Here is a 27,855-nt window from a genome sequence, read left to right on the forward strand (position 1 = left end):
CCGTGGTGTGGGTACAGTGTGCTAACCTCTGGAGAGTGTATAATCTATTGATAGCCGCGCCCGCGGATATGGGCCCAGTTCGTAGTAGGTCACAATATGGGTCAATAGTAATAATAACCTAATTAGATGAACAACCCTGGTTCGATGATGAAAGAAGTTGGTTGATCTTTATGTGATCATGAGAGGATCACAATGGTATCGTGGATACCAAAGTTGGATGATATTTCTAGTGTCATGTGGTAAACCCAGGTAAAGATCAAGCTCCTTGTGTTCATATGATCACTAGGGTATTGTTAATACCAGGCTTGGTTGGTCCTGAGATGATCGTGTGATGCTCAAGTGGGTAAGTTGAATGCTAGTATCATCTTGTGCATATCATGAGTAACATTGCCATGCTCATTTCATGTGATGCTAGATGTGTTATGTTCAACATGTTCATGCAATGATTATAAGGTTCTAGTAGTATCATGTTCATCATTGCTTTAACCTATAAATGCCATGCTGTTGTTTGTCTTGATTGCTTTGGTTGTTGTGAGCTTGCAAGTACATTCAATGTACTGACCTGACGTGTCATGCCAGTTTGCAGGTCATGTCTTGTCTGCCTACTTGTTTGCCGTGGATCCCGAGTATGCGAGCTAGGATAAGCGTTCCAGCCAGAGTCCCTGCAGAGTGGAGTCCATCGCTATGGTCGTGTTTCCGCTGCTAGAATTTATTCCGCTGCTATGAGTTGTTCTGCTGCTTGCATAGAGCAACCTTGGCAGGCGTAGTGTCGCCGTGCCGATGTAATCCCCTTATATCCATATTGATTATAATAAAGAGCTGATTTGTTCTATGCCAATCAGTGTCGTATTCCAGAGACTTGCCTCGGTCTCTGGGCTGGAATACGGGGCGTGTGGTGCCACAATGCCCTAAGAAAGAAATTTTAACTCTGAGTGATGGGCCTCACATATGACCTAATGATCAACGTAAACTTTGTTGAGTCTTTTCTTTATTTGAAAAGCCACCCATATATTAAAACTTAAAATAGTAGAGTACAATCATTCCTTACAGCATTCGCCACGCAGGGTGAAAAACTATTACAGAAAAAATCATTAGACCTATTATCAAAACTATACTTCGCTATTTGGTGAGTTCCCACATCGGATTTTAGTGCCACGTGGACCTGATCTGCAGGCCCAGCATGTCAGAAATCTGTTTAAATTGGTTCAAACCAGTCATTAGTGTTTATCGAAAAAAGTAACACATAAACCGTGGTTTTTTGTCACCGTAACAGAAAGTGGTGGCATAATCGGATTGAAGCCGGGAATGTGCTAGTTTTTTTTTATTTTTTTTGCAATTCGCTCAGAATTCATCCTATACCTCTTGGACAGTGGGACACATATCTTTGAAAAGACACATGGTTTACAGTATTGTATTGTCCTCCCTTTTTTTTCCTTTTTTGCCATGGAGTTCTACCCGATAAAGCCAGTGGCAAGTACCCTCAAAACTGTATTGTCTTTTCATGGCCAGCAAAGGTTTTCAATCGTCCTAGTAGTGGTGGTTTGCCTTTCTGTTGCACTACACAAAAGTTTCATTGCTGGTCTTGCATTAAACCGCATTTACATTAGTGTTTTGACCATTTGGACTTGAGCACCGGAGCCCAGAGCACTGATGCCCAAGAACTCCATGACTTGTCAGATTATTTCCGGTTTCGTTACTCAAAAAGTGTATAAACGAGGCACTCCTATGCCGGGTGCTGTGCCGCGGGCAACGCCACGTGAAAGAATCGGTCACCGAACAACGGCCACCTACCAACCCGAGAAGGGAAGTAAAGATCCGCAATCAAAATCACGATAAGCGAAAAACGCGCAGACCACGGTCCACCCCCAACTCATCGCGAAGAAAAACGGCAACGGAGCAGATCGTGTAGGTGGCTATCACTGTCACAGGCTCGGTGTCGCCCTCACCCCCCATGTTTGCCTGTCGCTTACCACGGCCAACTTAATGGGCACGACGGATCAGATCAGGCGACACAACCGTCTTCTTTTCCTCTCTTCTTTTGTGAATGAGGCGAGACAACTGTGTGGTCCTGCACTGCACTAGTCGGTGCCATCCGTACTCGCACATTACTTGTTTAGCTGATTGGATTAGATTCGTCTGAATGAGGCTAGCAAAGTAGCAAAGGAATATATTCTGACTTCGCACAAATTTCAGATCAATGCTCTCCTCTCCTCGAACAGCACAGACCGGATCTGGTGTCTGCTACTCCTACTCTGACCTCCGCAAGAGAATGAAAAAGATCAGCCAAGTGGGCTTCATTTTTTCTGGACATACTGTTCTCTAGTCCTAGGATTTTTTCTAGTCCCTAAGTCTAAAAAAAAACTTTCAAGGAGTGCTTCTAAGGACTTTTAGCAAATGTTTAGTTTGCTAGGGACTTTTTTTAGTCCCAACATAAAAAAGTCCCTGGAACCAAACACCCCCCGAACCATGTTGGTATTTCTGCATTTGGGCAGTCCAGCCTTACAAGCCACGCTGAACAAGAATGAACAGAGTAAGATTACTGGCTACGGTGCAATCTGACATAGTACTAAACTTTCTATACATATAAGCACAAGGCTCCTCCAATTGTCATGCACCTACCTCGGCATAATTAGATTACTAAGACAGCTAGTGCTACAACAAAATTAGGAAGTGGTCAAGGACAGTGACATTAGGTTCATGCCAGTACAAGCATCATCCTGATCAAGACAACTTAGCTCTGAATGGCTTCATCAAGACAGCTCACTGTTCAAATCAGGCAGCTCACTGTTGCTTCACTCAAAACACATCAACCCGGAACATATACGGAAACACCTGAAGGCACTCAACCATCCAGTGTCCCAGGATTCGCATGCCGTTCACAGACCACACAAACAACAACGGACTGAAGAATGCAAACATTGGACATAACATGACCCACTCAAATTGCATATGCATTACGCCCCCAAAACGGTATTGGTATATATATTTACATGTACCTGATATTCACCCATAGCTAGCTCCGATCGAACGAACTTCGACCTTCCTGGCCGGCTAGAGCAGGATCATAACAGCGACATAGCTAAATGATCAGACAGTCTCACCATATAAAACGGTTCAGCTATGCCCGCGATATCTGCGGTACACATAAACTGATACCACAATTTCACCTCAGCAACCTCAGTTCCGTGGCTATCCTACCCTAGTTTACACAATTGAGCTGCACAAACTTACCGAGCATGGAACCAGCAGAGTTTCATCCATTGCAGATGGCATTGAGGAGCACATGCCCCAGCATGAGGTCCACGAAGTACTGGTGGCCGATCTTGCCGTCCCGCCATACCAACTTTGCCGGTGCGCGCCCGTAGTGCACGCCATCGTTGCAACGGTTGTCGTAGTGCCATGGGAACGTCATGTCGAAGTTGTCTATCACCCCGCCTGTGAGCACGCCATGCTGCCTCATCTTCTCCACGAGCACACCATTGAATAGCTCCATCTTGTTTGGATTGAATGCCAGGTCCCGAGCATACCCGCCAGTCGCGACCGTCGTCCGGTAGAACACCCTTGGCACGGCAAGCCCACGCAACCGCACTTTAGCCATTACGCCGGCCCAGAACTGCGCGGCATACTCGGTGGCCTGAACGTAAGCGCGGACACTGCTCCAGTAGCACCCATCATGGAGGCCAGAGTTCAGGATGACAACATCGGGGACACGATCATCGCCCACAAAGTATGACCGGACAAGCTGCCGGAACCCCTTGTGCCGGAGGGAATGCAGGCCGAGATAGTTCATGCTCATGTTCCAGTGGCCGTTGAAGATGCTTGTGATCCGCAGGGTGCCCGGCTCGCCGCTGGGATTTGTGAACACGGCGTCAAAGCGGCGTGTCACTGCGGATGTGTCCTCAACGCCAAGAACGAAAGTCAGGAGGTTGCGGATGGTGTCGACATGGTTGGAATCGCCCCAGAAGAAGAGCCACTTGCCGTCAAGGCACCGCCACGCCGCGTCGGCGGTGAAGAGCTTGAACGAGCAGTGCGCCGAGTAGACCCATCCGTTGCTCTCCAGCGCGCCCAGTGGCCCGTCGCACCACGGTGCCTCGCACGGGTGCTCCGGCCCCAGGCACCGGTAGCGGCCGGCGTCGTCCACATCCTCGCACTTGTCGTTCCTGGCGAGCCGCGTCCACCGGCCGGACCAGACGTCGCGCGCGAAGTCGGCGGCCCGGCAGGTCTCCAGTGCGGGGAGCGACGCGTTGCCCGGCCGGAACAGTAGAGGAATGCGGCGGAGCTCGACGCGGTACTTGAACCTCGCGGAGGAGAACTTGAGGCCCTCGAAGCTGCGGAAGAGGAGGACGATGGTGAGGTGGAACTCCCCCGCGGCGAAGCGGGGCGCAACCTGGAGGCGGAAAGTGTAGGAGCCGTCGCCGTTGTCCACCACGGGGGGGCGCGACTTCCACGCCTCCCCAGAGAGATCAATCTCGAAGAAGTCCCCGCCGAGGCAGCGCCGCAGGACGGTGCCGTCCAGCGCCCAGAACGTGAACTCGTGAATCTCGGTGGCGCTCAGCTTGGTGACGCCCCCCGCCGCCGCGGCGCCGTCAAGAGCCGGGACGGAGATGTTGACCGTGCGGGCGTCGCGGCACGGCGAGCCCCCGGGTGTGAGCCAGCGGGCGAGGAGGTCGCCGGTGAAGTTGGTGGGGTTGGGCACGGAGAGCCAGGAGGGCGGGGCGCTATCGGCGCGGCCGCCGCCGAGGACGTCCTCGGCGAAGCTGGTGGGGTCGGGAACAGAGGGCCAAGAAGGCGGGGCGCTCTCGGCGGGGCCAGCGCCGAGGTAATGCTGGTACTGGTGGCGCAGCCGGCGGTCGGCGCCAGCGCCGGAGAGGAAGGCGTCGACGGCGAAAAGGAAGACGACGCCGAGGAAGGACGCGAGCGCGAGCTTGGCGGCGGAGCGGACGCCGCCGCCGCCGGGCTTCTTGGGGTCCCCGGCGGCGCAGGGGGGTAGCTTGCCCCCGGCGACGTCGGTCTTCTTGGGGTCCCCGGCGGCGCGTGGCCCGTGGGGCGGCGGGAGGAGTGCCGACATTGCCGGGCCGGGGGGGCTACTTCCGGCTCGTTGTGGTGTGGCCACGCATGGGTCCGCGTGTGCGGGCGAGGTGCTCGCGAGGGGAAAAAGGGGCGCCGGTTTCGTTTTGGTTAGGGGGGCGGTGGTGCGCTGCGGAATGCGGAGGATTGATTGGGTTTTTTGGGACGGAGGCGACACGAGCCAGGTGAACGTGCGAATTGGATCTTCTGTTCCGCTTGCGCCACAAAATGCATATGCTTTTCGGGGTTTTTATTTGGAGCCGTCGGATGGACATGGGACTGAGATTTTTCCTTTTTTTTTTATGCAGAACGTTATACTCCCTCAGTATCAAAATATAAGTCGTTTTGTAGGCTAGTTTAGCCTAAAAATGTCTTATATTTTGGTATAGATGTAGTATTTGCAGAGAGAAAATCTTGTGACTTGTTTGCGCACGTTCAGCTCATGGTTAGAATGAGATGTCTAAATTTAGTTGTGTGTTTGTCCCTTCGTCGTAACCGTGACTTAACATGTTTGGTTAGGTGGGTATACGTGAAATACTCCCTCTGTGTCAAAATATATATTTATAAAAAAAATCTGACTCTTATATTTTGATACGCAGGAATTATGTCACACGCTTTGTATGTTCTTGCTAGTTTTTTCTGTACATTTTGTGATACCCAAGATTTCTCAAGAGTTTGTTGTGATACTGTTAGACACAACCAACTGATGCCACAATCTATCTCACATTGTCTTCGCTTCAAACACCATACCCATGTAGAACGATGGTGTCCGCCTCTCTCAAATAAACTAATGTTTTGCCCTAACAGCCTAGCCCTATTGGGTAATCAGATTTGAATATTGCATAAGCAATACTGATCACAGGAGGATTGACAATGAGATGTTACTGGGTGAGTGTCAGGTCCATCTAACAATGGTATGACAAAGCCGGGATAGCCAACGATGTCAGATGAGAAGTCGAAATGGAAGCAGTAGTTGAGAAGGTGTGGCCGGGTAGGAAAAGCACAAAACGACAAGGTAGCATATTGTACATCTAAGATTTTAGCTTAATTTGTGTACCACGGTCTCGATCCATCTGCTCTCTATCTTTCTACTACTTATAAAACCTTTCTATTATTTATAAAAACACAAGTTTGGTGAATGCAAATGATCCGAGCCATCCAACCACCTATATCCAACATCCCAAGCTGCTCTAATGATGTATTCGTTGCATCATCAATAATTTGGAAACATGTTAATCGCATTACTTATAATTTGAAAATACACTAATTGCATTCGAAATAATTAATTTCGGAATCAACATGAATTGTGGTTAATCTTGAAAACGATATTGCTGCCAAATTGGACGTGTGTTGCATGTACACGGTTACTTGTTGTCCCAGAGGCACGAAGAAACGAAAATCATAAAACAATATCAACACTAGGTGTGTGTAGTATGGCATGAAAGTTAGCCCCTACTTTCAGTTAACACATCAAGAAATATGGCTTGGGGATTAAATGGATTGTTGAGGCTACCCCGAAAGGTCTCATGTCAAAGGGGTGGTTCCATAATCGATTGGTTCCTAGCACAACCAAGGAGGGAGGTCCTTTATGAAGTCGGTTGCTCAACCAATACCAACTTATCATGGGGGTGTTTAAGCTACCATTTTCGGTTTGTGATGATCTCAACAAAATGGCGAGAAATTTTATCGGGGCTCACAGAAGGGTAAACGGAAAGTTCAGTGGAAAGCCTGAAATATTTCCTACTGCCAAAATGTAAGGGAAGGGTTGGCTTCAGGGATATTCGCATGTTTAACCAGGCGTTGTTAGCAAGGCAAGCATGGAGATTGCTTGTGTAACCGTAGAGCTTGTGTGCACGGGTTTTGAAAGCCCGCTACTACCCTAATGGCAACCTCGAGGGCACCGTGTTTTCTGGCAATACTTCCTCTTCTTGGACGACGATTTGTCATGGACGACACTTACTAAAGAAAGGCTTGATTTGGAGAATACGGAATGGAAGGAGGGTGCGGGTGTTGAGAGATAATTGGATCTCGGATCGCATTCATATAAACATGTATCTGCACAGGGGAGATGTAGGGTCCACTTTTATCTCTAATCTTCTCAATGAAAATGGTGCATGAAGGTTAGATATGTTGCAATAATCTTTTCTACCATGTGATGTTGACGAGATCGTGAAAATTAGAACCTCACCACGGCTAGAAGATGACACTCTCCTGCGGGGGCTAAAAATTGGGCGTGTTTAGTGTGAAAGGTGCATATGATTTGTCTCTAGGTGAAGCTTACCGAGGCGATGCAGTGGGGTCAGCTACTATTCTTGATGGCTCATGGGCTTGCTGGAGATGTTGCGACCTTGTGGTGTTCCCCCCACAGTATCCAACTTTGCATGGCAACTGGTCACAGATTCGCTTCAAACATCGAAGAATAAGCACAAACATGGGTTGGAAGTTACTACGGTTTACCCGCTTTGTGGCACTGGGGTGGAAGACAACTATCATCCATTTTGTCAATGCCCTCTCACAAGAGATTTATGGTGTTCCATGTCTTCGGTTTGGCAGGCCCCAACACTTAATAATGCTCGTCATACTGAAAAGGAGTGGTTTCTACATTTTCTCGACCCTCCGTCCGAACTCGAAAGAAGCATGGTCAATGTGATTTTCTGGCATTGTTGGCATATCCACAACAAAAATTATCCATTACAAAGTCCCACCGCATTTGCAAGTTTCAAAGGACTTCTTGTGCATCCATTTGGACTCTTTGCTAGCTGTAAAAAAATAGCATTTTGTTGATCCTTGACAGAGGGAATCATTGATACGATATCCCCTCCCTCCTACTTTGGAGCACGATAACGACACATGCACCTATGCCTTCTCGGAAGCCTTCCCCCTTAACGATGAAACTGAACTCTAATGGTTTATTTGTGATGGTTGGTCAAGCATGATCTGGAATGGTGTTAAGAGATATTATAATGGCCATTGTTTTCTCGGCGTGCAAAGTGCTTTTTCATGTAGGGATGCTTGAGGCGAAACTATGTACATGAATGGAGGGCCTCTCTTCTGCCCTAAGTAGAATTGATATGCACATTGTTGTGGAGGTGGGTTCTTTGGACATGGTAAAACTATTCCAGTCTAGCTACATCGACAAATCGGTTTATGCTTACCTTGTGAAGCAGATAAAGTATTTGATGAGTCTTTGTGAGTATTGCTCATGTTCGTAGATCACATAATAAAGTAGCAACTATTTAGCTATTTTTGCACGAGTAGAAGGTAAGACTATGACTTGGTTAGGTTCTGCTCCACCTAGTGCTTTGGAGATTGTTAACTCCAAATGTAATCCTATTGGGGGTCTGACTAATATAAGTTTCAATTGGCAAAAGAAAAAAAGGATTGTTCTACAAAGTTATAGGGTAAACCTGGGCCATGATTCATTTGTGAGAGTGGTTTTAAACTACTATCCAATCCATTAAGCTGCGAGAGAATGCCGCATCCTTGCACGTGCCACGTTGAACGCATGGGTTGGGCAGGAAAATAAAAGGGATAGAAGGAAAGAAGAAAAGTAATGTAAAAGTGGTTGAGCGAAATCCTCTCATCCCCACGCCCTCTGCCTCGAGCGCCTCCTGCTCCCTCTCCAGCGCCGCCACCCCTCCTCCCTCTATCCAGTGGCGTCGCCTCTCCTTCCCTGTATATGTATGTGGGGCACCTCGCCACCACCCCTCCTTCTCCTCCTACCAGTCGTTAACTCGCCACTGCAACCATCCCCAAGGCGAGCAAGCTATCTAGGCTAGGGTTCACCAGAAATAAAGGAAAAAATCCACATTCCCTCCACTATCTCCTATGTCCCGCTACCCGCCTACTCTTCCTCTCAGCATCATCTTCATCCTCGATGCAAAAGGATAGCGCAGACTGCAGGGGTGCCCTGCCACCGTGCTCCTTTTCGCTCATCCCCTTCCATTTGATTGGCCGATGATGGGAGGTCCTGTGGGGGTGGAGCAGCAAGGCCGAAGACCCAAGCGGAGGAAGCCTTATGAGGTAGAGGCGAGGTTGACGATATAGACTGCTCCCTGTTGAGTGCTCAGGCTTCTGAGGATGTCGTTATTCTTCCCGGAGGAGCGCTGCGCGCTGCCACCCCCATCTCGTTGCACCCGTCCGGCACCGAGCCTTCTCTTCCCCGCCATCATGGGAGATGCCCAGGAAGAAGAACCGAGGCGCCCCACCTCTAATTCATCATGCATGGTGCCTAGCAACTACTCATTCTCCGTGTCCTATGCTTGATAGGAGGGTTATGGCCGCCGGGTCTCCCCGACCCAACTATAACGACAAGTCAGATGAGACGCCATGGATTCACCGACTGGTACATCCTACAGACTCGTGTTGTTGCTCATGTCTTGATGTGTTTCCGATGTCGTGGCTCGCGGTAATCAGGCAGATCCTTGCCAACGCTTGGAGGTGGATGTCCTTAGTTAGAATAAAGCATGGACGTTGGCAACTTCACCAGCTCTGCACATCCCACGGCTTCTTTTTCTAAATTGTTTCCATAGAATAGGATGAGCACCTATATATAGTTCAGTTTGGGTTCATAAGGTGTGGCTTCCTCTCCAATGCATTCTCTTGACGCTTCATGTGATTCAACATTGATTTTTTTTGTTTCTATTGATTTACAGGTTATACTAGTGAAACTTTGGTTATGAAGGGGTGGCATATCTTGGCAGCTTAGTGGGGAGATACCCTGAGGCAAATGGAAAAGGTATATTCTCCTTTCCCTAATATTTATTAGAAACATTTTCTTGTTGTTATTTTGTTAGGATTATTGCTTCTCTTTTTTGTTTCCGGTAATTTCATTTTTGCATCTTTATGTTGTGCATCTTGGTATTTCGCTAACTATATTTTGCATCTTTGTCGTCAAGCATGTTCTTTTATCTTGCTGCCACATCAAGGAAACAAAGATTATTAAGGTGTTCTAATTTATAGTGAGGTTTAGTCCAGTACTATGATTTTGCAAGACGAATGCTTCTTTTGTGCTTACTATCATGTTCTGCGTGTGCATAATTGTATGTGCTATAACTGAACGCTGAATTATTTGAGGTTGGTTTCACATTTTATTTTGTAAGAATGAGATGCCCGAGTCATGGATAAACCAAAGCTCTTGGCCTTTTGTTCTATTAAAAAAGAATTGTTGTTTTGTTCTATTATGGTTATATATACAGGGCAACAAACTTCCCTTCTCTTCTATGAGTCATGGATAAACCAAAGCTCTTGCCTTTTGTTTTACAATCCCAAGGGGGCTCGCCTACCTTATAATGATGATGTGAGCAATACCAGACTCCGAAATATCTTTTCTAATGTTAATACTAGAATGTTATCTACACCATCTACTATATATATTGGAAGTGGTTTATTTATAATTGTGTTCTTGCATGTGACAAGTATGCGCCTCTAGATGATCGCAGTATGACAGTTGATGTACTCTCATATTGATTTTCAGTAGTTTTAGACTGACATTGTTGATACGATATTCTCAACATGGTTTTGGGTGTTATTTCACCAGTTAACTATGATGAAATCGCTTGAATGATTGTATCATATTTAAATGTATTCCTGCATGTTAATGTTCTGTTATAACTTCATGTTAAATACACTTACAATGCTTAGGAAACTATATTTAGGGAAAAGCTAAGCTGCTATTTCATTTTAAATATGCGAGATGAACAATATGTTTGCTCTCTTGGAGGAGGAAGGCAGAATTTTGGCATAATATATCTTGTTTTGTACCATTGTACTATACATGACACCTAATTTCCATTCGATATTACTTTTGCAGTACTTTTTAGTGCCACTCACAAAGCCCCTCCCCCCCAACCCCGAGTTTTCTAATCCAACTATTGGAGCTTTGTCTATAAAAATTGTGTACAACTGCTTGATCTCATGGTACTTTATTGTTGTTGGAATTTCTTATTTTTCTTCCCCTCACTAGATGGCGGTGAGTACTCAGTCAGGTTATATTTCCACAAGTTCTGGATTCTAAAATACCGAGATGTTAACTTCAATCTGATATGTGCAGTGTGATTTGTTACTAACTAACATAGCTGCTTCAAAGAAAGAATGACATCTACTCACTACTAAGTGACACTTAATAAGATGTGCAATTATTTAGTACAACATCGGAAAGCTAAATTGTTTGTTGTTGGTTTCCCATTTTATTCGTGAGAACTAGATGCTCGAGATCAAATATCACTCAAAAGGTTGAAGAACAAGGTGTGCATATATTTGCTGAGATGCTTTACTTTTTCTATTGACAATAAGCTACACTACCTATGACCTTCTATGACCCGCATAATTGTTTAGAAACAGTTATGCTTTTTTCCATCAAATGCACACTTTTCTCTAGAAAAACAATGCATGAATTGATGTTTTTTAGTTTGTGCTATTTTTTCTATATTTATGTCCTAAAGGTGTGCTATATTGAGCCTTAATTAGCACCACTGGATAATTATAATTAGTCCTTACCAATTATTATTATTATTATTATTATTATTATTATTATTATTATTATTATTATTATTATTATTTGTGCCTATAGTATAAATTTCCTACTTTGTTCTAGACTGGAAGAAGGCAAAGTCTGTTTTGAATATGATGATTGACATTACTGAAACAATGTTAAATTTTGAGCGTAAAGGATCAAATCTGTTATAAAAGTTAACTGGAGGAACAAAGTATCTCTAACATAATAAAATTACATCGAGATTCTGGGACCACCAAATGACCACTACTACCATCAGAACGAGCGGCCAACGCGCCGCTGTCGTCCCTCTCTACCAAAACAGGCTTGATGTTGTCGATGACATCCGGGAAGTCTTTGTGCATGTTGCCCTTAAAGACTAGCACCCTGGAGCCATTGTCATCACCGTTGAACCCTTGTATAGATCTGAAGCACTTGGCACCTGATCTCTCCACATGACGAGAAATCCTAATCTCATCACCCCAAGGAGACGGCAGGAATCTATGTTAGATCATTGTCGACTACATCTAGATGGACAAACTCAAGGAGGATCGAAGCCCGAAAAACAAATACAGAGAAGAAGCATTGAGATCCGCCCAAGCGCCTCACTTGTGAGAACTAAAATACCCTAACCTAAACTACTAACCAAAACGAAGGCGCCGGGATTCTCCACCCCACCACCGGCCGTCGGGGCGACAGGAAAAGGGGAGACAAATCCACAGGTTCGTTGGTAAAGCCTAGAGAGGAGAGTTTACCCTAGCCACCTAGGGTTAAGGAAGGAAAACAGAGGAAGTCCTTGTCTATATTTTCACTTGTATGTCAATGCAATTAAGATTGAAAAATAAGGGAGGAAATCCATCTATCACCTTCCATACTTCACTCACAATTTGAGTACAAATGTATCGTCTATTTTTCTTTTTTCTTTCCAAGGAGGCCTTACTGTTGGTTTTATTAATAGCAAGGGATAATTAATTTTATGCCCCTAGTTGTGTCCCACTCGGCAGTTTTACTCCTACTTTCCAAAAACCCTCGTGTCTGCCCAAGCCACTTTGCTCCTCTTATGTTTTTGCCCTTTGACCATTTGACCGTCACTTTGAAAACTCCATAGCAAATTCATACTAACTCAAAAGAATGCATATAAGATATCAAAATGTTTAAAAAACATCACCTATATGTGCATGTCGTTTCCATTCATGAAAAAAGTGTTGGAAAGTCCCCATCTTAGTTTGACCTCATATGATCTCATCATGCATAGTAAAATATGAAATAATTGAAAACAAATTCAAAAACTTCTTAAATGTTTTGGTGGCAAACATTGACCAATGTTTTGAGTTCTTGCCAAGTTTCATCAGAGAATGCCATTCTTGCAGGTCGCGCCAAAAGTAACAAAATTGATGCTTCAAAATAAAAGCATTTTGGAGTGCTAATTTTGTATTTTTTCCATGACTTTCAAGAATGTCATTCCCTGATGAAACTTTGCAATAAACTAAAAAAATTGACATTGTTTGCCACAATTCTTTTTAGATTTTTTTAAAAAAAATCAAGTTTTATTGTTCATGTTGAGATCGTATGAGCTCAAACTGAGATGGGGACAACCCAAAACTTTTTTCATGAATGCAAATGACATGCACATATAGGTGATGTTTTTCTGAACATTTTGATATCTTATTTTCATTTTTTTGTGTTAGTATGTTTTTTTATGAAGTTCTCAAAGTGATGGTCAATGGGCAAAAGCGTAAGAGGAGTAAGTGGCTTGTGAAGACCGAGGGTTTTTAGACACTAGGGGTAAAATTGCCGAGTGGGACACAACCAGTGGTATAAAATTAATTATCCCTAATATCAAATAATGCTTACATCATCCGCGAGAAAACGAGACATAAAACTAGGGGGTGAGTCCTACCACACAGACGGTGGAACAACACGACCCTGTTGAGCTAATGAATTAGATACCATATTCGACTCTCTATTACAATATTAAAAAAGGCCTCCCCAAAATCATCACTTAACTATTGACTTTCTTGTAGTATTGGGCCAACAACTATCGAATGGCCGATGTTAGGATTCATAGCATCCACAACAGCTTGGTGGTCCATATGCATGACTATGGCGTTAAGACCAATCGAGAGGGCAAGCTTTAGTCCTTCAACTAGAGTCGTCACTTCTGCCACCACCATGTCGACAACATGTTCTAGTTTTACTGTTGAAGCAGCTATAAATGCACTTGCATGATCCAGAATTATAGTACCACAAGATCCAAAATGATAATCCTCCGGAAAGGAAGCATCGACATTCAAAACCATTTGCCCGTAGCTCAGAAAAAATTCAGTGCTAGAGCCAGTAAAGCATGGGCCGATCTTTGGGTAGATTGCACCTCTTCCTCTTTATCAGTGAGATGTCTCTGCCACCATATGAACCAACAAGAAATTGCAATCATGTCCGGATGCTCGATTACATCCATAAAATCCTTCTGATTCCTCGAGGCACTTAGGAGGACCTCAAGTACCTCCGAGTCAGATCTCCTCAGGAGTCTTGCATTTGATATGACTTCATGCAGACCCGGGTTAGACCATATTTCCTTTGCCCGGACACACCCAAATAGATCATGATCTACGTCTTCTGCATGCTGCTTACAGACCGAGCATTGTGTTGTCGTCGAGATATGATGGTTAGCAAGAGGTCGATCCGGACTCCTTTGCATCTTTGACGCGGACATTTTATGTCGTTGCATGTATTTTGATACATGTCGTCCACCGCGGATTGCAAGTATCTATCTGACGGAGCGAATTCCCGGCAGATCCCTCAGTAGTGTTCACGGCGAGACCAGATGTACTGGAACAGAGTTTGAACACACGGTTTACCTAGTTTTGGGCCTCCGAAAAGTAATACCGTATGTACTGCTTTATCTTGGTATTCATGGTGAGGGGTTACCTCGTCCAGAGGATTACAATGTTGTGTAAGCCGCGGGCCGGCTTAGTGTTTGCTTTCTATGAAACTGTCAAAACAATTATTCTTTTGGGCCATCAGTTGCCTTGTAATTGGCTAGCTGTCAAACAATTAATCTGCCATGCCATCGCGCATGTTTACTTGCAAAACTCTTTAATGAGTTGTATTGATCTCCTTTGATGATCTAATTATTCAAGCTCATAATCATTACCAATGTTGCCTAAGCATATTGTCATATACTCTGCATACAAACAGAACACAAGTACCTTGGCGGTTTACCCCAAGGCGGGTCAAAAAGCCCCATATAACAAACCACTGGTGGCTATATCGTCCAGAACCAGGGCCGGTTTATCAAAACCTCATATAAATATAACACAATAAATATCATACCTGTGATACTTGTGTGTATTGCCGACTTACAAGGCCCAATGCAATAAGGGCAACAATCCCAATATATAGCACAACACCCTGTAATTTATCCATGCCGCCGGCTTACAACACCTCGGATAGAATTTCATGAATCATACACTAGCGACTCAATGTCCAAAGCCAGGCCGGGTTATCAAAACACTGGATTTTATCAAATCAAGATCAAGGCATCATGGCCTGAATCAAATTTCAACCATATATCAATATGGCACAAATATATAAGTCATCAAAAATATTCAAAGGCAAAAAAAACAGAAAAATCAAGGCATTCAAAGGCTGCCAGGCCTCAACATCAAGTGCTATTCAAGGGCTGCATAGCCACTGAGTTATTCCTTAATTCTAACCTGTAAGCCGGGCCTCATATGAGCAAATCACCGTTTTAAATTTGACAAGTTCAGGGTCTTTTGAAAAGATCAATTGTCAAGCAGACGATGAGTCATTCCAGGATTACCTGGTCGGAGTGGCAAACTTACATAGGCAGGATAACACGGTTTGTTGGTGAATACACCTAGCGATCAAGCCTATTACTAGGACAACAAAGCTTTTGTTCATTTAACAAAAGCCCCCAAGTAATATTGTGATGTAGGCATACAAGCCGGATCGATAGGGTAGTCATAGTTATGCTCAATGAGCAGGAAGCCCCCAAGTTTTTGCAAGCAAGGCGTACAAGCCGGATCAAAAGGGTCATAGCTATGCTCAATGAGCAGGAAGCCCCCAAGTGACCTTATGAAGTAAATAGAGACTCAGATTCTCAGAAATGAAATGACAGAGGCCCTGAATCATCAGGGATGCCGACTTTATTATACTTATCATAATATATACATTGATAAAAGTATGTACATCATAAGAGCCATGGCTCAGGTGTAATAATGCTGAAGATGAGCAATATTCCACGGCCGGTGGGTCTCCTCCTCCGACATGCGTGAGTCCTTGTGGTCCCGAACATTGATAAGGTAGTATGACCCGTTGTTCAGATTTTTGCTGACCACAAAGGGCCCTTCCCAAGGTGGGGATAACTTGTGCGTGTTAGTTTGATCCTGGATGAGCCGGAGCACCAATTCTCCTTCTTGAAAGGTCCCGGTTTTAACCCGACGGCTGTGATAACAACGCAGATCTTGCTGGTAAATTTCCGAATGAGACACCGCAAGGTCACGCTCCTCATCTAACAGGTCAATAGCATCCCGACGTGCTTTCTCATTATCAGCTTCAACATAAGCCGCCACATGAGGCGAGTCGTGACGTATGTCACTAAGGAGAACTGCCTCAGCTCCGTAAACCATGAAGAAAGGCGTGTAACCCGTAGACTTGTTGGGAGTCATATTGATACTCCAAATCACTGAAGGCAGCTCCTCCACCCAACAACCCGGCGTCCTCTGCAAAGGGACCATAAGCCGGGGCTTGATACCTCTCAAGATTTCTTGATTAGCTTGCTCAGCTTGGCCATTAGACTGGGGGTGAGCCACCGATGATACATCAAACCGGATATGCTCTTGTTGACAGAATTCTTTCATTGCCCCTTTAGAAAGATTAGTACCATTATCAGTGATGATACTATGAGGATATCCAAAACGAAAGATCGCTTTTTTGATGAATTGAACCGTTGTGGCTGCATCACATTTGCTGACCGGTTCAGCCTCAACCCACTTTGTAAATTTGTCAACTGCCACCAAGAGATGAGTCTTTTTATCCTTGGACCTTTTGAAAGGCCCAACCATATCTAGCCCCCAGACGGCAAATGGCCAAGTAATTGGAATCATCCTCAATTCTTGAGCTGAGACATGAGCTCGTCTTGAAAATTTCTGACAACCATCACATTTACTGACCAAATCCTCTGCAGCAACATGAGCCGTCAGCCAATAAAACCCATGCCGAAAGGCCTTAGCAACGAGAGACTAAGAGCCGACATGATGACCGCAATCTCCTTCATGAATCTCCCTTAAAATTTCACGGCCCTCCTCAGGAGAAACACATCGTTGAAACACCCCTGTAACATTGCATCTGTGAAGCTCACCATTGACAACAGTCATTGACTTAGACCTCCGGGTTATCTGCCTGGCCAAAGTTTCATCCTCAGGTAACTCGCCATGGGTTATATAAGCCAAATATGGAACAGTTCAATCACGGGTAACATGAAGAGCTGCCACCAACTGTGCTTCCGGTTCAGGAACTGCCAAGTCCTCCTCTGTAGGCAACTTTACTGATGGGTTATGCAAAATATCAAGGAAAACATTAGGGGACCAGCTTACGCTGAGACCCCAGCCGGCTTAATGCATCAGCAACCTCATTTTTCCTGTGATCAACATGCTCCACTTGATAACCCTTGAAGTGACCAGCAATAGTATCAACCTCTCGGCGATAAGCCGCCATGAGTGGATCCTTTGAATCCCAAGTCCCTGACACTTGCTGAGCCACCAAGTCTGAGTCGCCAAAGCATCGTACCCGGCTTAGATTCATATCTTTAGACATCCGAAGACCATGGAGTAAGGCTTCATACTCAGCTGCATTGTTAGTACAAAACCTTAAAACACAACAGAATTTATCACCTCGTGGGGAAGTCAATATAACTCCATCCCCCGAGCCCTCCAATTGCCTGGATCCATCAAAATGAATAGTCCAATATGTATTGTTTGGCTTATCCTCGAGCATCTGAAGCTTTGTCCAATCATTTATAAAGTCCACAAGTGCTTGAGATTTTATAGCCGTTCGAGGCACATACTTCAAGCCATGAGGTCCAAGCTCAATGGCCTAGTTAGCTACCCGACCTGTGGCTTCTCTGTTTTGAATAATATCCCCCAATGGTGCAGAGCTAACCACGGTGATGGGATGACCAAGGAAATACTGCTTCAACTTGCGACTAGCCATGAACACACCATAAACCAACTTCTGCCAATATGGGTATCTCTGCTTAGACTCAATGAGCACCTCACTGACATTATAAACCGGCCTTTGAACCAGATACTCCTTGCCTGACTCCTTCCTTTCAACCACGACTTCCACACTGACAGCCCTATTGTTTGCAACCACATATAACAGCAAGGGCTCCTTCTCAATAGGAGCTGCAAGAACCGGCGACTCAGCTAGTTGCTTCTTAAGTGCCTCAAACGCCTCATTAGTAGCATCGCTCCAAACAAAGTCATCTGTCTTTTTCATCATCTGATACAAAGGGATAGCCTTCTCTCATAGGCGGCTTATAAATCGGCTCAAAGCCGCGATACGACCCACCAAACGCTGGACGTCATTGATACATGCTCTCTTAGCCAAAGAGGTGATAGCCTTGATCTTCTCCGGGTTAGCTTCGATGCCCCTCTCAGAAACCAAGAAACCCAATAACTTGCCTGCTGGCACGCAAAACACATTTGTCCGTGTTAAGCATCATTTTATAGACCCGGATATTGTCAAAGGTCTCTTTCCGATCCTCAATCAATGTCTCCTTCTTCCTGGATTTCACAACAATATCATCCATGTAAGCATGAACATTGCGCCCAATTTGGCCATGGAGGCAATTCTGAACACACTGTTGGTAAGTCGCCTGGGTGCTCTTGAGCCCAAAAGGCATAGACACATAGCAGAAGTCTCCAAAGGGAGTGAAAGTTGTCTTCTCCTGGTCCTTAACTGTCATTTTGATCTGATGATAACCAGAGTAAGCATCTAAAAAGCTCAAACACTCACAACCCGCCGTAGCATCAATAATTTGATCAATACACGGGAGCGCAAAAGGATCAGCCGGACATGCCTTATTAAGGTCTGTATAATCCACACACATACGCCAAGTGCCATTTTTCTTAAGTACTAGCACCGAGTTAGCCAACCACTCAGGATGAAAAACTTCAATGATGAACCCTACCGCCAAGAGCCGGGCCACCTCTTCACCAATTGCCTTACGCCTCTCCTTGTTAAACCAACGACGAAACTGCTTGACCGGCTTAAACTTGGGATCCACATTAATAGTGTGCTCAGCGAGTTCCCTTGGTACACCTGTCATGTCAGAAGGCTTCCATGCAAAGATGTCCCGGTTCTCACGGATGAACTCGATGAGTGCGCTTTCCTGTTTCGGGTCCATATTAGCACTAATGCTGAACTGTTTTGATGAATCACCAAGAACAAAATCAACCATCTTAGTATCATCTGTCAACTTAAACTTCATGAAGGGCTCGTTCTCTGGGGTTGGGTTCTTCAAAGGCGTCATATCCGCCGGGTCAACATTGTCTTTATAAAACTTCAATTCCTCAGTGGCACAAGCCGACTCAGCTTAAGCAGCATCACCCTCTTCACAATCCAGATCATTTCTTCTATTACCATGCACCGTGATGGTGCCCTTATGACCCGACATATTAAGCTGCAAATAAACATAACACGGCTGTGCCATAAATTTAGCGTAAGCCGGCCGCCCGAACAAAGCATGATACAGGCTCTTGATTTTCACCACCTCAAAGGTTAACTTCTCAGCTCTGGAATCATTGTCATCCCCAAATGCCACTTCCGGTGTTATCCTTCCCACTGGATACGCCGACTTACCAGGCACCACCCCATGAAGTACAATAGAAGACGGCTTAAGATCCTTGTCGATCAAATTCATACGACAAAAGGTCTCATAGTGAAGGATATTTATACTGCTGCCTCCATCCATGAGAACCTTCGTGAGTTTATATCCTCCTACCTGTGGAGCAACCATCAATGCCAACTGACCTGGATTGTCAACACGGGGCGGGTGATCCTCTCGGCTCCAAACAATAGGCTGCTCAGACCACCTTAAGTAACGAGGCAACACCGGCTCAACAAAGTTCATCACCCGCTTATGGATTTTCTGATCTCGCTTGCACAGACTTATGGTGAACACATGATACTGACCACCATTCAGCTGCTTTGGGTTACTGTGATAACCAGACTGCTGTTGTTGATTACCTTGACCAGATTGCTAATTAAAACCACCATGATTACCTTGGCCTTGAAAACCAGAGCTTGAGCCGTCACCTCCAAAGCCAGGCCCATGAGAACCAAAACCTGAACCGTCGTTCGGGCCATGATTGTTCTGAAAAAAAGTTAGAATTTCTGTACTCCCTCATGATGAAGCAATCCTTCCGTAGATGACTGGACGACTTATCCTGGGTCCCATGTTTTGGACAAGGCTGATTCATCATGGCTTCAAGGTTGAACTTTGGCCCTCCAAACCGAGGCGCTTAAGCTTTCCCCTTACGATGTTGGTTATTATTCTGCGTGCTGGTGTTATCCACAAAATCTAAACCACCGTATGCCTTACGCTTACCACTACCACCTTGACCCGCCGTGTTATGTTGTCCCTTTGCATTGCCACCCTTCTTTCCCTTCCCAGTCTTCTCATCATCAGACTCAGGATCTTTAGTGCTATCAGAGTCAGCATACTTGACGAGAGCCGCCATGAGCTCCCCCATATCATTGCAATGATGCTTAAGCTGTCCCAATTTCTGCTTAAGGGGAAGGAAGCGACAATTCTTCTCCAACATCAGGACCGATTAACCGGCGTTGATACTGTCCGAAGAGTGTATAACAGCTGAAATCTGGTGCACCCAATTGGTTGTTGACTCGCCTTCACCTTGAACACAAGAATCCAAATCCAGAATCGACATAGACTACTTACATGTGTCTTTAAAATTTTGAATAAAACGCCTCTTCAATTCTGCCCATGACCCAATGGAGTTAGCGGGCAGGCTTTTCAACCAAGTGTGAGCCGGCCCATCCAGCATCATGGTGAAATACTTAGCACATGCAGCATCACTGACATCCAACATCTCCATACCCATCTCATAACTCTCAATCCAAGCCTCTGGGGGCTGATCCGCCGTGTAGTTAGGCACCTTACGGGGGCCCTTAAAATCCTTAGGCAAGCGCTCATTGCGCAGAGCTGGTACTAAACATGGCACACACAAGGTTCTAGAGGTCACACCTGCCTCTATGGATGCTGAAGGATAAACTGGAGATTGTTGTTGAGCCCCCAACTGAGCCGCCAACTCTGCCTCACACCGTGCTCTGCCCTGGTCTACCAAAGCCTAAGCATCATTACCAGCGTGCGGCGGGTTAGGCCTACGAGGCCGATTGCGATGCCGTTCACTACTTGACACGGCTGGTTCATCAATATGCCTGCTATAACTCTTGCTTGGACGTGGTGTTGAGTGGATACGATCATGGCTATACGAGTAAGCCGCTTGTTGGGCCACAACCGTCTGAAGAAGTTCTCCGGCTCGCTGTATTTCCATTGCTGTTGGCGACTCATTCTGAGCTGGGAGAGCCGCCAACTGAGTAGCCGCAGCTATCATGTTATCCAAGGGGTTAGAAAAATGCCTCGGAGGCGCCAGAACGTGCTGAGGAGGGGTTAAGTTCAAACATGGGGGTCTGTAGCACGTGGTTGAACCGGTTCTCCAGCCGTCGGCACCTCAATGGCCTGATCCACACCAGGCGGGTTACTGGTTCCTGCCCCAGGCGTGTTGAAAAGGTTCCTCGCATCATAAATTGGGGGCAGCCTGCTCACATGCCTTCTGTTGAAGACAATGTTTGATGCGTCCCGGTCCAGGCTTAAGGGGAAGCTCTCTGACTGAAGCCATTATGCCTTCCTCTGCAAGGCGGCTCGCTCCGTTGCCATCCGGGTGTTCTCCGTGTTTAGCTCCTCCTTGGCTTGCGCTATCTCATCACGCAATTTTGCAACCTCCGTGTTATGCTGAGTTTGATTCATTGGGTTAACCTCCACCGTCAACAACATTGTCAGAGCATCCAACAGATAGGACAAGACTTGAGCCGGCGGGCGCATAGGGCCTCCTGCCTCGGCAGCCGTCTCCGTCGCTGACCCGGAGATCATTGTTGTTGCAGTCGTAGAATCCTGCCCTCGCTGTGTACCGGCCATGAAGATCGTGACCCGGTGTGGCAGCTCGTAGGGGTCCGGAATACTATCACCATCGGAACAGCCCCTAAGCCCGCCATCCTGAACCTGATAGATGGAGTTGGTCTCACCAGTAGAGGACTCATCGCCTGAGTAGACAACCGTCTCACCACCAGATTCAGACCCTCCTTCTAGCTCCGCCCCATGAACGAAACCAACAAAGACCTGCTTCGGGGCGGCCTTAACCTTGGCGGGTTGAGCGCGCCGAGCCGACTCGACGATGTCGGTGCAGATGTCTGGCTCAGCTTTCGACTCGCCAATCTTGCCAATGAAGACGTGGATTCCGCCAAAGGGGACTCGGTACCCGTACTTGATTGAGCCGGCCTCGAGGCCCCATCCCTCATCATTGATGTAGAGCTTGCTGCAATTACTCTTGGTCATCCGACCCACAGCGTACCCCTTGAGCCCTGGGAAGCTGCCCTTCATGTACTCAGAACTACTGTGTGCTGGCCCCGCAGTGGGTGCCAACTGTTGCCGAATTTTCACATCAGATGCCCTAGCATGAGGACTTGGGTGTGGATCCATCGCAACCTAGTTAGCTTGAAGGGGTTAAAACGGGACAAGGGACATGAAAAGTTTATACTAGTTCAGCCCCTCATGGTGGAGGTAAAGGTCTACTCGGTTTAGGGTTGTATTACTTAGGCTTCGATTACCAGGGAGCGAATACGCTTGACCTAGTTCTCGATCTCTTCTTTCTTGCCCTAAACCGCCGCCGGGTCACCCCTTTATATACATAGGTTGATGCCCGGCGGCCTACAGAGTCTCGGCCGACTCATACACAACGTGTCCGGCTCGGTGACAGAATCTACACTTTCCTTAACATATAAGTTAACATATGGCGGTTTACGCCCGTGGGTCTCAGGTCGCCTTTGGGTCTTAGGCCTTCAATAAGCTTTCTTCGTGAACCGCCATCTTCGTGGGCCTTTTCATTACGAACCGCCAGTGGTATGACCCGGCCCCTCTTGGGCGGGTCATACCCAATAGTTATATCCCCAACAGGATGTCTATCGAGAGTCGAGTTCTAGTTTGGATCCAGATGAGGTCCCTAGACCTCCCTTTATATAGACAAGAGAGGTCTAGAGTTTACACGGAGAAGACATTAGATTGATCTGGATGCCGCCTTCTGCCTTGAGGTACATGTCTGTTGCCCTCTCCTTCTTAGGGTTCCTTGATGCCCTCAAGGCCTGATTGGCCCTTGACAAGGTTGAGGTCGAGCTCCTTTACATTAGGCACCCCGGGTCTGGAACCCCATCACTATCCACCATCCTTCCACTAACTTTCATTGCGTGTGCGTTATGAGCAGAAGATTTATAACTAGGCATCAAAGTCATACAAAAATCCGGCATGACCTTCCATAAAATCAGGATATGTCGAGTTTGCCCGAAATTCTCTGAAATGGAAATAAATTGATATTTCAGCAATACATAGGCAACTCATTCCACACACAAGTATTCAATTTCATCATGGTCATGCACAATTCGGCAAATACATAGGCAACTACTATCACACACAATTACTCAATTTCATCATGGTCATGCACAATTCTATCATATCGCACACACACAAATTCCATTGTTGCATAACAATATCTTTTACTCACTATCTCGGGAGAGCGCGGTGCTGAGGCCCATGTCGCTTGGGATCGAAGTGGACAAAGATATTTAATGCTCCTTCATTAATGAGGGGGGTAGCTAGCTTAGTTCATTTAATGACTGGGGTAGGTGATTAAATAGTAGATTTACTTGGAGGAGATGAGTCTAACTAGTGAAGAAGAAGAGAGAGCTAGTGAGTGAATGGAATGGAGGGGTAAGAGATATGGGGAGAAGGGGAAGAGGGAAGAAAGAAAGTGAGGAAGAGAGGAAAGGGAGCCATTAATGGAGATGATGGAGGGGCAAAGAATAGAGAGAGAGAGAGAGAGAGAGAGAGAGAGAGAGAAGAAAAAGTAAGTGATGAAGAGAGGAAGGGGATGTGTCACCCCGACTCAGATGAAACAGAACACCTTGTATTCCAGCCTAGAGATCAAGTCTTCTGAAATAAGGCAGTGCTGAACATAGAACAAAACAACTCTTTGTTACAAAATAATGATGGGTACAAGGGTTCTGGTATTACAAAAGTTACAGGGGCACGGCAACACTATGCCTGCTATGCTAGCAGCAGAACCACTTGTAGCAGCGGAATAACAACAACGGTGATGGAATCCACTCCACAGGGACACTGGCTGGGACACAACCCAGCTCGCCAATTTAGGATCCTCGACATGCAATCAATCATGACATCACCTACAATCTGGCATGACACGCCAGGTGAGTACTTTGAATGTACTCGCAAGCTCACAACAACCAAAAGCATCAAGGCAAGACAACAACATAACATTACAGGTTAAGTTATGATCAACTAGTATGATGGTGGAAGTAAATCATAAACATGATGTGCTAAGATAGAAATAACGGGTAACCATCATTTAAGGTCACATGGACCATAAGCATCGTGTAAGGTCACATGGACCATCTCATTCTTGCCTATCCAGCCAAGAAAGATATCCTCAAGGTCACCATGTGATGCCACATCAACCAATGATCATCCTTAGGATCATCCCAATATCACTATTGAGTTTCTGCCGAATTGTTAGTTGCTCAAATCATACTACAAGTTATTCCGTCATCATAGTGTTGATTGAATAGTGTGATCTAATACAAATTGTGTCCATAACTAAGGACACGGCTATTCGAATAGTTTGTACACTTTGGAGAGGTTAGTGCACTATACCCACACCATGGAACTCCTGGCCTCGTACCTTAGTACATATTCCCATTCGGGTGGACCAAAGATATTCCAACAAAATCGATCAATTGCATTACACTCTTATGGCCAATCCGACATACCCGCCTTGTGGGTCATGTCATGGGTGTCCGTGGGGCTCATCGTGTGAACCCCTGATGTCATCGCGTGACATCCTGCCACCGTGTGGCTGATATGTCTCCAACGTATCTATAATTTTTGATTGTTCCATGCTGTTATATTATCAATCTTGGATGTTTTATATTCATTTTATAGCAACTTTATATCATTTTTTGGGACTAATCTATTGATAGTGCCCAGTGCCAATTGCTGATTTTTGCTTATTTTTTACTTCGCAGAATATCAGTACCAAACGAAGTCCAAATGCCACGAAACTTTTTGGTGATTTTTTCTGGACAGAAGACAACTTGGGAGCCGAGGAAGTACCCGAGGAGAGGCCCCCCTGGTGGGTAGAGGGTCCCACAGGCCCCCTCTCCACCGCCTATCATCTCTATAAATACTCTAAAATCCCCAAAATCCTAGGGGAGCACAGAGATCAGAGTTTCCGCTGCCGCAAGTTCCAGAACCACAAGATCCACTCTAGAGGCCTTTTCCGGCACCTTGCCGGAGGGTTCAACGATCATGGAGGGGTTCTTCTCAACACCCTTGCCCCTCCAATGATGTGTGAGTAGTTTACCATGGACCTACGGGTCCGTAGGCAGTAGCTAGATGGCTTCTTCTCTCTTTTTGATCTTCAATACAATGCTCTCCTCGATGTTCTTGGAGATCTATTTGATGTAACTATTGGAAATATGCCCTAGAGGCAATAATAAATTAGTTATTATTATTATATTTCCTTATTCATGATAATCGTTTATTATCCATGCTAGAATTGTATTGATAGGAAACTCAGATACATGTGTGGATACATAGACAACACCATGTCCCTAGTAAGCCTCTAGTTGACTAGCTCGTTGATCAATAGATGGTTATGGTTTCCTGACCATGGACATTGGATGTCGTTGATAACGGGATCACATCATTAGGAGAATGATGTGATGGACAAGACCCAATCCTAAGCCTAGCACAAGATCGTGTAGTTTGTATGCTAAAGCTTTTCTAAATGTCAAGTATCTTTTCCTTAGACCATGAGATTGTGCAACTCCCGGATACCGTAGGAATGCTTTGGGTGTACCAAATGTCACAACGTAACTGGGTGGCTATAAAGGTGCACTACGGGTATCTCCGAAAGTGTCTGTTGGGTTGGCACGAATCGAGACTGGGATTTGTCACTCCGGGTGACGGAGAGGTATCTCTGGGCCCACTCGGTAGGACATCATCATAATGTGCACAATGTGATCAAGGATTTGATCACGGGATGATGTGTTATGGACCGAGTAAAGAGACTTGCCGGCAACGAGATTGAACAAGGTATCGGGATACCGACGATCGAATCTCGGGCAAGTATCATACCAGTAGAAAAAGGGAATTGTATACAGGATTGATTGAATCCTTGACATCGTGGTTCATCTGATGAGATCATCATGGAACATGTGGGAGCCAACATGGGTATCCAGATCCCGCTGTTGGTTATTGACCAGAGAGATGTCTCGGTCATGTCTTCATGATTCCCGAGCCCGTAGGGTCTACACACTTAAGGTTCGATGACGCTAGGGTTATAGGGAAGGTATGTACGCGGTTACTGAATGTTGTTCAGAGTCCCGGATGAGATCCCGGACGTCACAAGGAGTCCCGGAATGGTCCGTAGGTGAAGATTGATATATTGGATGAAGGGTTTTGGAGTCCGCAAGTGTTCCGGAGGTACCGGGTGATGACCAGCATGACTGAAAGGTATTTCGGGAGCCCCGGCAAGTGTTGGGGGGGCTTCATGGGCCAAGTGAAGGGGGAAAACCAGCCCACTAAGGGGCTGTGCACCCCCCTCACCTATTCCCACATGACCAGGGGGTTTGAGGCACCCCATCTAGGGTTCCCACCTCCTGGCTTGGGGGCCAAGTCACCCAAAGGGGAGATCCCATCTGCCCTGGCCGCCGCCCCCCCTAGGGGAAACCCTATGGCGCCTCCCCCCTTGCCCCTATATATAGTGGAGGTTTTGGGGCTGCCCAACACATGAGTCTCTCTCTCTCCCAAGGCGCAGCCCTACCTCTCTCCCTCCTCGTCTCTCGTAGTGCTTGGCGAAGCCCTGCTGGAGTACCGCGCTCCTCCACCACCACCACGCCGTCGTGCTGCTGCTCGATGGAGTCTTCCCCAACCTCTCCCTCTCTCCTTGCTGGATCAAGGCATGGGAGACGTAACCGGGCTGCACATGTGTTGAACGCGGAGGTGCCATTGTTCGGCGCTTAGATCAGAATCGATTGCGATCTTAATCGCCACGAGTACGACTACCTCATCTGCGTTCTTGCAACGCTCCCGCTTAGCGATCTACAAGGGTATGTAGATGCACTCCCCTTCCCTTGTTGCTAGATTACTTCATAGATTGATCTTGGTGATGCGTAGAAAATTTTGAATTTCTGCTACGTTCCCCAACAGTGGTATCAGAGCTAGGTCTATGCGTAGTTTCTATGCACGAGTAGAACACAAGTTGTTGTGGGCCTCGATTTTGTCAATTTACTTGCCGTTACTAGTCTTATCTTGATTCGGCGGCATCGTAGGATGAAGCGGCCCAGACCGACCTTACACGTACTCTTACATGAGACAGGTTCCACCGACTGATATGCACTAGTTGCATAAGGTGGCTATCGGGTGTCTGTCTCTCCCACTTTAGTCGGATCGGATTCGATGAAAAGGGTCATTATGAAGGGTAAATATAAATTGGCATATCACGTTGTGGTTTTGGCGTAGGTAAGAAACGTTCTTGCTAAGAAACCTATAGCAGCCACGTAAAAAATTTGCAACAACAATTAGAGGACGTCTAACTTGTTTTTGCAGCATATGTTGTGTGATGTGATACGGCCAAAAGGATCTGATGAATGATATATATGTGATGTATGAGATTGATCATGTTCTTGTAATAGGAATCACGACTTACATGTCGATGAGTATGACAACCGGCAGGAGCCATTGGAGTTGTCTTATTTTATTGTATGACCTGCGTGTTACTGAAAACGCCATGTAATTACTTTACTTTATTTCTAACCGTTAGCCATAGTAGTAGAAGTAATGTTTGGCGAGACGACTTCATGAAGACACGATGATGGAGATCATGATGATGGAGATCATG

The 27,855-nt window shown here is 46.0% G+C and overlaps 1 protein-coding gene across 1 annotated transcript; it reads right to left on the reverse strand.

Annotated features, from left to right (window-relative positions):
* Nucleotides 1-2,918: 2,918 nt before the first annotated feature.
* On the reverse strand, nt 2,919-5,270 carry LOC123131782 (uncharacterized). The gene has a single exon (XM_044551463.1). It carries the CDS (start codon nt 5,066-5,068, stop codon nt 3,254-3,256), a length of 1,815 nt encoding a protein of 604 aa, XP_044407398.1. The 5' UTR covers nt 5,069-5,270; the 3' UTR covers nt 2,919-3,253.
* Nucleotides 5,271-27,855: the final 22,585 nt, after the last annotated feature.

This window comes from Triticum aestivum, chromosome 1B (genome assembly GCF_018294505.1).
Source record: "Triticum aestivum cultivar Chinese Spring chromosome 1B, IWGSC CS RefSeq v2.1, whole genome shotgun sequence".
Classification (NCBI taxonomy): domain Eukaryota; kingdom Viridiplantae; phylum Streptophyta; class Magnoliopsida; order Poales; family Poaceae; genus Triticum; species Triticum aestivum.